General features: G+C 42.6%; 1 protein-coding gene across 2 annotated transcripts; it reads left to right on the forward strand.

The window, feature by feature from the left end:
* The first annotated feature begins 451 nt into the window (after nucleotides 1–451).
* On the forward strand, nucleotides 452–13,005 carry TM4SF20 (transmembrane 4 L six family member 20). 2 transcript variants are annotated; one of them, XM_058702600.1, is made up of 4 exons: nucleotides 452–664; nucleotides 6,578–6,643; nucleotides 9,844–9,995; nucleotides 12,426–13,005. In XM_058702600.1, exons 1-4 carry the CDS (start codon nucleotides 482–484, stop codon nucleotides 12,712–12,714), a joined length of 690 nt encoding a protein of 229 aa, XP_058558583.1. In that variant the 5' UTR covers nucleotides 452–481; the 3' UTR covers nucleotides 12,715–13,005. The 2 variants fall into 2 exon arrangements, with proteins under 2 accessions (XP_058558583.1, XP_058558592.1); XM_058702609.1 differs by lacking the exon at nucleotides 6,578–6,643.
* The last annotated feature ends 289 nt before the right edge of the window (nucleotides 13,006–13,294 follow it).

Consider the following 13,294-nt stretch of genomic DNA (forward strand, 5'->3'; position numbering starts at 1 on the left):
TATGGAGCCCGATGTCGAGATCTGTGCTAACAGCGAGGAGCCTGCTTGGGCTTCTCTCTCTCCCTTTCTCTCTTCCCCTCTCCTGCTGATACTTGCTCTCGCTCTTTAAATAAATAAACTTTTTAAAAAGATCAAGCCAGTGTAGATTGGATACTGGGGTGGACACAAGTTTGTGTGTGGGGTGGGTGGGAGTAGCTGTTTTTAATCATTATCAGGAAATTTTTGTCTCTATCAGGGAAACATTTTATTATAAACTATAAAAGCTTGTTTTTAACAAATACATAACGAAGTGCAAATAAACCCCAATTTACTTCCTTAACAGTTCTCCTAATAACGCCCTGCCCTGCTGGACTCTGAACTACTTCCCGCAATTATTTTTCATAAGTTCTAAACTTTAACTAGAAGGCTCAGGATAAAAGGCAAGGCAGCGCCACCCAAACATCCACTTTGACAGGGTTTCTCGTTGAACCGGGGACTGACCATGACCTGTTGTGAAGGATGGACATCCTGTAATGGGTTCACCTTGCTGGTTCTACTTCTGCTGGGAATGACCCTCAACGCAATCCCTCTAATTGTCAACTTAGTTGACGAAGGCCAGTTTCTTCGAAACCCCATCTCTTGCTTTGAGTGGTGGTTCCCAGGAATTATAGGAGCAGGGCTGATGGTGAGTAACGTTTACTTGGCCTGATTTCGAGAAAGGCCTGTCTATTTTACCCAGCTTCTAAAGACTTTTAGCTTGCTGGTGGGCTACGTCTTGGCTGGGGATGCTGTCAGGAGGAGTGGAATGGTATTAATTTATACTGGCATTAAGTGAAGACCGACAATTTAAGTAAACTGGAGTACAGGCCAGGGGGCTCGGGCAAAAAAATTAATAATTTGATAAACGTTGGTTGAGTTCGTACCGATCTTATTTCTTCACATGTAACGCTGTTCTTCGTTGTGTTCAGGATGTTTTGAATCCATTCCCTCAGCTTTCCTTTGCCAATGCTAGTCTCTAAGTATTCACAGGAATATGGGGTGGGAAATGCTACCCATAAAGGGACTCTGGTTAAAGCCAGAGAAATGAGCTTTTGTTTGGATGTGTGTGTGTGTGTCTGTGTGTGTGAATGATGATGATCATGTTACTGCTTCTGGTCTTATCCCAGACTTATATGAGAACACTCGTGGGTCATTAGATATTAAGCTTTAGATAAAAAATCCTCCTTTGGCTGGCACGCTGGATTTGAGACTACTCTGGCACCAGAAAGCCATTTTAGGAAGCATTCTGCCCAAAGTTGATGGTTTCTTTTCCTTTAACATTGTGAGCAATCTGTTCACCTTGTTCTAGGTAGAAAAAGTTACTCCAAGGGCTATTTCTTCCAACCACCATGGGACTTCTCTTCCAGGCTGAGAGAAAGTGATCAATAGCGCTCATCCGCGATGCAACTGCCAATCCTTGTGTCTGCTTTCTGCCCTTCTAGAAGTTTCTCTCCACTTGAATGGCATGAGCTTCCTTGCATCTGCTTAGACCAGCAGCCAGGAGCAGCTAGCTGGTCAAGTGTTGTTTGTTTGTTTGTTTTAAGCTTATTTATTTACTTTGAGAGAGAGTGTGTGAGAGAACATGTGCCAAGGGCAGAGAGAGACAGAGAGACAGAGAGACAGGGAGAGACAGGGAATCCCAAGCAGATTCCTTGCTGTCAGTGCAGAGCCCGATGTGGGGCTCGAACTCACAAACCATGAGATCATGACCTGAGCTGAAGTCGGACACTTAACCAACCACGCAGGCGCCCAGAGCAGGCCAAGTTTAACCAATGATGGCAATGTCCATGAAAACCCTAAAAGTTCCTAATCCATTAGGGTAACTCATGTAACTTTAAATATAAATTGGTTCTACCATAAACCCCACCTCCGTTGAAAAGAATTTCTTGCTAGCATTAATGGAGCCTCAGGTAGTGATAGTGCACAGCTATGTTCTATGTATGCTTATTTTGGTGGGGGGAGAGGGAGAGGAAGAAGAAAGGGGATGAAGACAGAGTGAAAGACGCACAGAGAGTACCGTTAAGCACCAGCTACTGGGGGTCACGCTTTACACTAGTTCATTTCATCTCTCTGATGATCTGGCCAAGTAGATATTATTACTTGTATTTTGACAGATCAGCACACAGAAGGTTAGGAATGTTAACAAGGTCACATAGTAGGGGTGAAACTCAATCCCAGATGTAGCTGATTCCAAAGGTTTGTTTTCCACCAGTATTAGCACCATCATTCTCAACGACTGTCTCCAACTGACAACGGGGAAAGATGAAATCCAGAACGTAATTCACACACTTAAGTGGCCAGGAAACTGAAGCATACAGAGGTGACAAAATCTGTGAAACAGTTCCAGAGGATCTGGACTTCCTGGTTCTACGATTGCACTTAATCATCCTCAATAAACATTAATGAGGTACCAGAATCACACAAGGTTATCTCTGTTGCGCAGCATTGTAGAAGGTCATCAAAGCAGCAAACAGCTCCTTGAAAATTTCAACATGTCTCTTACAGACTGAGCTTCAAACTCTAGGCTAGGCTCACAAGCAAACTGGTGGATGATAGAAAGGCTCAGAATGCAGGTACATTTTCCTGATCCTTGGCTATATATAGGACCTGGAAGAATATCTTTTTCAAAGGGAATCGTTCAAAATGTGGATCTCTTACTACACTTGTAAATACGAAGAAACGTTAATAAGGAAGAATTCACTGCCTGTGATAGCACTTTTGTCCTAGTTCTTGAAATCTTTCTAAAATTGCTAAGGTATTTTAAACTTTTTTCAAAAATGGGATTTTGCAGGAAGTAGCTAATAATAAAAACTGGGGAATTCATTATTGATTATTTCATAAAATAGACACTCATTTTATGGTTTTATGATTTACTCAAAAGAGAGGCGAACTTTTTCATCTTTTGAAACCATAACCAAGAGTAAAGATGTTGCATAATTATTTTCGACCATTATCTCCTAAGTGGAAAAATCAATACGTGTTATTTTTTTCAGGTACTAAAAAAAAAGACTTGAAGTCCATCCTCTAAAAATAGAAAGGCCATTTTATTTTATATGAGTTAGTTGGAAGTCTCATCTTAATTATGCTTACTCATTGAGTGTACTTATTACATAATGGTAATATATTAAATATCATTAATTAACACAGAACAAGTCTTAACAGAGAACAAGTTGTTGAATGCTAAACACATTAGAAATATTACGTATAACAAGAGCTTTCAAAATATAATTTTTGTATTTATGCTGAACTATGGCTTTGTGTGTTATTCTCACATTCAAGTACATAGAAAAATCCCCAAAGGTTGCATTTTATCAGAGTTTCAATGATCTAAAAGCTCTCTTGTACTTCATTTACCAAATCATATACTACCTTACTTCTAAAACTGGATAAAAGTATGTGTTTCTGTAAGAAAAAAAAAATGAACAATACTACTTCTTTCTAAAAACAAAATCTATTGTGGTGCCTGGGTAGCTCAGTCGGTTAAGTGTCTGACTTCAACTCAGGTCATGATCTTGCAGTTCGTGAGTTCAAGCCCCGCATCAGGCTCTGTGCTGACAGCTCGGAGCCTGGAGCTGCTTCAGTTTCTGTGTCTTCCTTTCTCCTTGCCCCTCCCCTCCTCGTGCTCTGTCTCTGTCAAAAATAAACATTTTAAAAAATTAAAAAAAAATCTATCGAGATTTTTAATTTCACACAAACTCATGCTTAGGAATTGAAGAGAAAGAGTATTCTCATAATTAATAATGATCACAGGAGATTATCTGGAAGATTTATAATTCAGTCACCTATGTACACATATACTTTCACATTTTACTGTCCATGGGCACCTGGCTGGCTCAGCTGGTGGAGCATGCAACTCTTGATCTCAGGGTTGTGGGTTCAAGCCTGCCATGGGATGTAGACATTACTTAAACAAAAATCAAATCAAATCACATTTTACTGTCCATTTCATAAAGAGCCCCTCCAACTCCCAAAACTCTGACTGGGCAAAATGGTTGAGATACAGTGAGTTATTAAGTTACCCATAATCACGTAACAAAGATGTGTTAAGATGTCATGAACCTGGGGGGCCTGGGTGGCTCAGTCGGTTGAGCCCCTGGCTCGATTTTGGCTCAGGTCATGATCCCAGGGTTGTGAGATGGAGTTTTGCATCGGGCTCTGCTGACAGTGAAGAGCCTGCTTGGGATTCTCTCTCTCTCTCTCTCTCTCTCTCTCTCTCTCTCTCTCTCTGTCCCTCCCCATCTCATGCTCTCTTGTGCTCTCCCTCTCAAAAAAAAAAAAAAAAGATGTCATGAAGTCAACTGGGTGAGAATTCACATACTGTCAGTCATTGTTATGTTATAAAACACCTTTGCAAGGGAAAAGAATTATGAAAGAAGATGTTCAGCAGCTCTGAAATAAATTAATCCTCAAGAAAGTTAGTTTAATTTACATCGATAGGGAAAATGGAATGATTTATCCATTTAAGTTGTAACTTAATGTTGTTCCAACTTTAACATATTCATTACATTTCTAAATCAGGGGCTAGGAATTTTGTTCTATAAGGAGCCAGACAGTATTTTAAGCTTTGTGAGCCAGACAGTCTCTCACAATTACTCAACTGTACCATTGATGTGTGAAAGCAGCCGCACAAAATATGTCAGTGAATGGGCATGGTTGTATTCTGATAAAACTTTATTTATAAAAAAAAAAAAAAGATGGGGGGGGCACAGTGCCGGTTGTGTCCTAAATGATTTGTCCTGAAGTTCAGAAGACAGTATAGCTTATGAATACAACAGAAGAAGCTTAGTCTATCAATGCTGACACCTATTTGGGGGCTGAAGTTTCTTTTCCCTTTGGGGGTTCTCAGCTATGCCCCTGAGTGGCTTGGCTGTCATACCTACGTGCCTCCTGAATTACAAGGGTGTTGGTGTTCAAGGCAATAGGCACGCAAAGCTTGATAACAATACAGCATTCCCCACAAGTGATGTGGAGTCAGCACCTGGTCAGGGTGGGGTGAAGTTTGTCAGGAAGGCTGCCTTGTAAGGTGTAAGTAAATCTTAAACCTGTTCTAAAAGGACAAAGGTGGATGGGGGCTTAAAAAGAAGCATCAGGGAAGGAACAGTTAGAAGAGGAGGGTGGGAGGAGCCAAGGGGGTGTGTGGGAGGAAGGATGAAGTGGGACGGGGGCGGGGGAAGGAGGTGAATGGACAGCTTCTCTGTAGGAAGAGAGGAGAATTGTCAGGATTGGCCAGGGTGGAATCGTGGTGGAGTCTGGGCTCTGGGGGCATCTGGGTGGCTCAGTTGGTTAAGTGTCCGACTCTTGATTTCAGCATTGATAGCGCAAAGCCTGCTTGAGATTCTCTCTCTCTCTCTCTCTCTGTCTCTCTCTCTCTCTGCCCACCCCTCCCTCTCTCTGCCTCTCTCAGAATAAGAGAATAAATAAAGAGTCTGGGGTCTGGAACCCAAATGTCCAGCTTTGGCTCCCAACTCGTCCACTCTCCTAGGCAAGTCACTCGAACTTTCTGTGTCTCAGTTTTTTCACGGGTAGAATGGGAATAATAATAGTTCCTACCTCAGAGGATTGTTATGAGGCTGGCATGAACTAAAACATGTTCAGCACCTACAACGGTACCTGGCCCCTTGTTAGAACTCAATGAAACATTAGAAAGCAAGAGTGGAAGGAAAAAAGAGAGAACTACTTTCAGGGCAGCTATGCTGAGAAGGCAGAAAAACCTCATGGCTAACATTTCTTAAGTAGGAGGAAGTAATTCACATGTCGCTCTTCAATGATACGACACTTTCTCCGGGAAGAATTTCTAGTCAGAGCCGCTGACTAGGTAGTCCTAAAAATTGAAGCCTCATCCAGAAAATGCGGCATCATTTCTTACAGCTTTCCTCAGCATTGTGTATCTCCCTCGACACAGAATGCATTATAGACAGGATTCCTGAACATCAGTGTAAAGTGAGATCATTACCCACCATGGACACACGGGCAGAAAGGAGAATGTGGAACCAAAAAGAATGCTCGGATCATAAGCTTGGTAACTAGCTAGACAGTGGTGACCTTGGGGGGTATGAGGAAACTTAGGAAATGGGAGAGGTTGGTGACAGAATTCTTACTTCCCAACTGCCAGCCCCACAATTTCCTTTCTGGGCGCTTCCCAGATTAACTCATGCGATTTTTGGGAAATTGGATAAGTGGTTGTAGATTATAGTAACTTAAAACAAGAAGAAGAAAAAAAAAGAGAAGAAAAGGGAATTTTGGATGGTGCAAACAATTCTTCCAGGAGCGTTCCTTCCAAAATGATGGATAAATAACTCATTCTATTCCATTTAAAATCCGAGTCTCTCTAAAGATGAGAGTAGAGCCAGAATGTAGATGGGAGGGTCTGAAGCCGTTATCCTGAACTCCCTCATCTTTGTGGTTGAAACGGGGACCCCGATATCAGGAGATGTTGCCAAATTTCCCCGTTGGTCCTCTCGAGACTTGATTTCCCGCAACTTGGCGGGAGTGGGGGTTACTGCTTTTTCATCTGATGAGAAGACACAATGCTCATCCTGTCTGCTGATGTGATTTCCAGGTCATTCCGGCCACAACAATGTCCTTGGCAGCAAGAAAGAGAGCGTGTTGCAGCAACAGAATTGGAGTGAGCACAGTCCCGTCGGGGCCAAAGCGCATGAGCAGTTGCTGACAGAGCAGCAAAGCTTCCCAAACCGTCAGTGGCAGGACCACAGGCTTAGCGACGTGCCATTTGCAACGATTACACGATAGTATGGAAAGTGTGAAGTCTTTCTTTTTCAGTTTCTTTTTTTTCTCTCCCCACAAAAATTTACCTTTGAGGTCCAGTCTTCAGACCTTTCCTCAATCTTCAGTTGTCACTAAAGGTTTTCAAAGAAAGGGGATTTGTAAGTCATACCCAGAGCCCCGGTCGATTTCATAATTCTCAAATGTTTGTTATTTTTTGCGGCGCGTATAAAATACTTTGGGAAAGTGTATCCTCGGTTCTGTGAAAGACTGGCTTGCTGCGATCGGGAGAACTGTCCTTATGCGGTATAAAGAAGATAACGGGTTATTTTCTCAAACATGTAGTATGTACCTATTATATACAAAATTGTGGGTAAGTTAAAAGTAAAGGAAGTTAATACTTATTAACCTTCTGTTACTATGCTCAGAACACTTCCAACTCGACAATCTTATTTAATGCTCTCAAAGGCACTAAGTGGGAAGTATTATGATCTCTGTTTCACTGACCGAGAAATTGATCCTCAGAGAAAGCAAATAATTTGCCAGCGTAGCCAGTAGGTGAATTTGCATCCAAATCCATCAGACTCCAAAATTCACAATCTTTACACTATTTATGCCGTGACCATTGCTATTAAGTAACACCGAGGGCTTCCAATAATCTCTAAGGAAGGGGGATCAATTAATAAACAAGCAGTCACAGTAAATATTCCTGGCTGAGCTGGCTCCCAGAGATTCAGTATTTTTCAAAAATACCCTAGGTGATTCTAATTGTGATCCCAGGGGTGAGAACCAGTTTTTTAAAGCATACATACTTATATCTGTATTACATATTTATATCCATAACAGAAAATTTATATTTTTAAAATTTACCTTTTGACATTTGATATTTATCTAGGCTTATAATTACTTTCTAATTGTTTATAGTCCATCTTTGTTCCTGATACACTATAGGTATTCAGTATATATTAGTTTTCAGTTTCCCCCCTCTGGTACTTTTTTAAATCATAATTTGCAGTTTGACTTTGTATTACCTCTCTATTGTACTTACATTCTTAAGAAAGACACTTGAGATATTTCTAAATCCCTGAGCGCCAAAATGTCAGAACACTTATCTAGATTTTTCTCTCAAATCATATTTCCATTAGGAATCTTTTGTTCCCCGACATATCCTTTAATGGCAAATTAGTCATCTTTTCAACGATCATTTTTCTTTGTCCTTGGAGGGCAGTGAGTTCAGAATAACCAAGACGCCTTTCACGCCGGTGTTGGGCTTAACACACCAGGCTTTGCTCCCCCACACCGTGCTTGAAAATCACTGGAAGTCATGCTTCAGCAACATTACAGATTATTACGTGCCAACGAGCTGCAGGAACTCTGGAGTGCCAAGGCGGTGGTGGAGGAGGGGCGTGTTGAATAATACTGCTCATGTTCTATCAATGGTAGTGAGGCTGCCTACTTAATTAAAATTTCCAGCTTATATTGACTAGATGCAATAAAGTGTTCCTAAGCACTTTTCTCACTTGGTGGCAGCTATGGGAAGCCTGCGTTTAAGTCAGACCAGGCATCTTCCAAGTCTAGAAAAGACCAAAGCGTCATAAAAGTGAGAAAGGCTGGATCTTGGGGTGGGAGATGGGGTCACCAAGGCTTGGCTTCTGTATTAACTGTTCCTACTATCTCCCCCGACTCAACTGTTCCTTGCTCCTTCCCTTTGTCGCTTCTTGATTTTGTTTCCAAATGCTTTGGTTTTGCTGAGGCATTTAAATGAACCCCGACTCGGGCAAATTCAGATCCCCAGAGTCACTTTTCTAAAGCCAGGCCCCTTTGTAGCGATGAGAAGTCAGAAATAATAAATGACCTAAAACATCAACAGCGCACTTCTTGATGAGCAAGTGAAGCATCTTGCACAGGCCACAGTAGTACAGAAGAATCCGGATTGGAATTAGACTCCAAATGCATCATTCTTCGCTTTCGGCTGGAAGGATGGTGTCGTGATTAAAACCCGAGCACTAGCATTTCTGTGAGATCCTGACAAGTTCACCAACCTCCCTGAATTATAGTTTTCTCATCCATGAAGTGGGAATAATTGTATCTATCTCTTGGGAGGTTATTAAAAGGGCTAAATGATATATGTAAAGCCCAACATCCCACAACATACACTATGTAGGTAACTACTTATTCTGCTTACGCATTAGGTCTCCTAAACCCTCTAGGAGTGGCAATATTATCACATCAAAGGAAAAGGACATGTACCCCTTCCCTTCATTTCTGTAGACTTTAAGTCGTGATTATCATTGACTAACAACGTCACTGAAACAATATGGAGCTTCTTTTTGGAAAAGGTAGACCTATACAAACTTTCGCTTGGGCCGTAACATTTCCTATGGGCAAATTTGACACTTTTTTCTCCTTTCTCTGGCTCTCGTTCATGAAATGAAAGATGCTTAAAGGCTTGTAATCTTTGTCTCGAACACAGTATGGTTCTCCAAGGGGGGGCAGTTCTGCCCCCGCCAAGGTGACTTTCGCCAATGTCCAGGACACTTTTGGTTGTCAACAATTTGGAGCCGGGTTGGTGTTGGTGGGCGGTAGGGGGCGGTGGGGGGGAGAGGAATGGTACTAGCATCTAAACCCTGTTCAAACACTACACTGTTGACTGATCCCTGCACAATGCAGGGCCACTCACAGCATCAGGACCAAATCTGGATGAAAGATTTGGGAGTCAGGAGACCAGACACCAAAATGTGTGTGCTTAAGATGTAGTCAAGGTTCTGTGAAGTAGAAAGTACACAGAACGGGGAGAAGGTACCAGATTTCAGTGGTCCCTTGAAACGGAAAAGCCTCCGGTATACAAAAGCGCAGAGTTCCCAGAGACAGTGGCAAGCCCCACAACCTTTTCGTGAGTCTAATCAAATGGCAGGGACGTCACCCTCTTTGTTCTTTTATAATTCAGACCTAAGCAAACCGAGATCTTAAGACCTGGGGCTGCGGGGTGGCCGGGGAACAGCAGCAGTTGAACCGAAGCCTGCGCGTGATGCTGAGACTTGAAACAGACCAGGAGCAAACGTGTAAGAACATGTGCCGGTCGGCGCCTCCTTTGTTTTTCAGATGCTTCTGTCATCACTTCTGAATGTGATCACAGTCATTGGTGCTGTGTACTGCATGTTAGTATCTCTCCGGGCTCTCTCGGAAGGCCCTCTCATTTGTAACTCTCAAGTGAACAGCACTTCCAGTTGTGAATTTTCATTCAACAACTTAAGGTGAGTCACCTGATTTTCACGGATTGTCTTACATGCTGCAGCTAGTTACACGAGAAGAGTGTGGTGTTGACATGGGGCCAACGTTGTTCTTTGATGGCGTGGCTGGGACACACACTCTTAGGGATTTAGCACATTTTCCCCGATTGGCACAATCTCACAGAAACGGAGGAACCACTACGTTCAGAATGCTTTGGGGGGTGATCCTGTCTAAAAGGAGTAGTTGCCTCAGATGGCTCATCCTGGTCTTTTAAAAATCCGTGGCTGCCTAGGTGTATGTGTATCAAGAATTCCGAGAAACAGGGGCGCCTGGGTGGCGCAGTCGGTTAGGCGTCCGACTTCAGCCAGGTCACGATCTCGCGGTCCGTGAGTTCGAGCCCCGCGTCAGGCTCTGGGCTGATGGCTCGGAGCCTGGAGCCTGTTTCTGATTCTGTGTCTCCCTCTCTCTCTGCCCCTCCCCCGTTCATGCTCTGTCTCTCTCTGTCCCAAAAATAAATAAAAAATGTTGAAAAAAAAAATTTTTTTAAAAAAATAAAAAAAAAAGAATTCCGAGAAACATACGCCAGAAATTTAGCTTTGATCTTTGGAGAATGGTAACGGAAGATGCCCTGGGGAAGTGAAGGGAGCATTGACTTTCTACACTTCTGAACTAACTAAATGTCTAAGTCCTAAGCGTATGTTACCTTTATAATTTAAAAAGTTGACTAAAAACACAACACATAAAATCTAGAACCTTCCTTATAAGCCCTAAAAGAAACAAAGCAGTCAAAAGATTCATGCACTTACTATAAATATACCGTAGGCACGGGAATGAATCCACTTTAACGCCTACAGCCACAACACTGAAGTTACTTGTAAATGGCTCATTTCAGTCTTGTAAGATGGTTCTGTGCCTGAATCTAAGCACTGAATTTGTAAAACTGGAAGAACAGAACAACCTAATCCATCAGTTACCTATAGGTTTCTCAGTTTGGAAAATAATCAGAATTCACTTTTGGAATTATGTGAAAAAAAATTTCCCCCTCATTTCCTCTTATCTTGCTACATTAAAAAATAAAGATCTCTCGGGGGCACCTGGGTGGCTTAGTTGGTTGAGCCTCCAACTTTGGCTCAGGTCATGATCTCACAGTTCATGAGTTCCAAGCCCCACATCAGGCTCTGTGCTGACAGCTCAGAGCCTGGAGCCTGCTTCAGATTCTGTGTCTCCCTCTCTCTTTGCCCCTCCCCTGCTTACCCTCTGTCTCTCTCTCCAAAATAAACATTAACAATTTTTTTAAATAAAAAATAAAAATCTCTCAAAATTTGCAGACTGCAGTTGCCGTGAATCAAAATTCAAAAACATTCCGTTTCCTAATAGATCCGAAGTTTAAAATCAGAGATTGTAGGCAGAGGTGCTGTGCACATTTAGTCCTTCGGAGAGGACAAGTCAGCATACACCAGGCTAAGCTCTGCAGATAAGAGTCACTCTAGTTGGGGACACAGACAGTTACAGAGAGTAAACAGTTACAAGAGCGATCCTACACTTGCTGGCAAACCGCAGAAAGCACACGCCTATTCTATGCGCTGAAAATACTGTCATCTTCCCCGGATAAATGTCAGCTTTGGGATCCAGAAATGCAAACTGTCTAAGAACACTTAGCCTTACTCCATAGTAAACTGAGGAAACATCATCTTAGGACGGTTCGTGTTAGGGCTAGAAGCTCTCATTTTCCAGACCTGGTTACAGTGGGCACGGATGGATGGTAATCAGACATACTGAACATGCCTTTTGTCAGCAGAAGTTGCACATCGCGCTTAAGAGCAGATACATCATTGCAGTTTTGCACGAAGGATTGAGCTCCACGAAAGAGGTGCCTCCTTGATTTGCATGTCTTTAGCAAGTAGAATGCCTGTATAATTAGGTTGAACCACAGGAGATGAATATCCAACCATTTCTGACATAGCAAATTTCATATGGTTCAACCTAAGAGCAGGCACTATAGAATGATGGGCTATATAATCAACAAAAGTTTTGTAGCTATCAGAGTACATGGACACATGACCAGAAACCTCGAACTTAGCTATAGTTTTTGGGCACAGTATTTCAAAGTAGTTGTGTGTGTGTGTGTGTTTTAATGTTTATTTATTATTGAGAGAGAGAGACAGAGCATTAGCATGGGAGGGGCAGAGAGAGAGGGAGACACAGAATCCGAAGCAGGCTCCAGGCTCCGAGCTGTCAGCACAGAGTCCGACGCGGGGCTCGAACTCACAAACCGTGAGATCACGACCTCAGCCAAAGTTGACGGTTAACCGACAGAGCCACCCAGGTGCCCCTTGAGGTACTTGTGTTTTATTATACTCGTCCTTTTCTGTGAGTGTAAGAAACAGCACAATGCTGCCTTCTTTCTTCATGGTGATGTTCCTGAATATCTTCTCTCGTTTCTTGCGTTTCAGCAACATCCATCCAGAATCCTTCGATCTACAGTGGTTCTTCAGAGAGTCCTGCATGGCTCCTGCTGAGGTCACTGATCCCACCCTCAGTGGCACCAGGGCCAGTGATGGTGGACGCTATAGCTTGAACTTCAGTTCTAAAGAAAACAGACACAGGACGATCCATTTTTCAGTGTTCTTGGGCCTGCTGCTTGTGGGGATTCTCGAGCTCATGTGTGGGCTCAGTCAGATGGCCATCGGTCTTCTCGGCTGTCTGTGTGGAGTCACTAAGCGGAGAAGTAGGATTGTGTAGTTTTGTGGCAATCAGGTGGGAATCTTAGCAGTTTGAATCATCTGGGGATTGCGTTTAAAAGACTCTCTTTCAGAAGTTCAATAGCGGAATGCGTCTAGGAAGCTACAGGAATCTTTTTAGGCCAAAAGTCACCTTTGAGGTGGTTAAAAAAGAAAAAAAAATCAGCCTTTCATGTATCAAGCAAGAGCAATCATCAGTGGTTGACTTGGAGGAAAGGCAGAGAGAAGTTTTCAGTTTGTTTTGTAGCTTTCGGTACTTCTGTACTATTTGAATTTTTAAGGACTATATTCTTGTGTGTGGAGGGAGAAGGGAGCGAGGGGGAAGGAAAAGGAGGTGGGGAGGGAGGGAGGACAGGAAGGAACAGTTGTCCTGGAAGTGAAAATATAGAACTTGTTTTACTATATTTCTTTATACTTAAAATAAAAATAGAATAAACAGATAACCTGAATGTTTTTAGACCTAATTTCTAGCTCACGATATGGGGAAGAGGACACACTAGGACAAACCCCAAAGGTGGGGCATTGAACAGACAATAGCCCCGTTTTCAACAAGAAAATATACGGGAGAATAAAAGGCGTGA

The sequence above is a fragment of the Neofelis nebulosa genome, chromosome 2 (genome assembly GCF_028018385.1).
Source record: "Neofelis nebulosa isolate mNeoNeb1 chromosome 2, mNeoNeb1.pri, whole genome shotgun sequence".
NCBI lineage: Eukaryota > Metazoa > Chordata > Mammalia > Carnivora > Felidae > Neofelis > Neofelis nebulosa.

Excerpts from the sequence above, each read along its gene's own strand:
- TM4SF20 (XM_058702600.1), top strand. The coding sequence starts at position 482 with ATGACCTGTTGTGAAGGATGGACATCCTGTAATGGGTTCACCTTGCTG. Across the intron at positions 665-6,577 it reads TTATAGGAGCAGGGCTGATG|GTCATTCCGGCCACAACAAT; the intron begins GTGAGTAACGTT and ends TGTGATTTCCAG. Across the intron at positions 6,644-9,843 it reads GTTGCAGCAACAGAATTGGA|ATGCTTCTGTCATCACTTCT; the intron begins GTGAGCACAGTC and ends TTTGTTTTTCAG.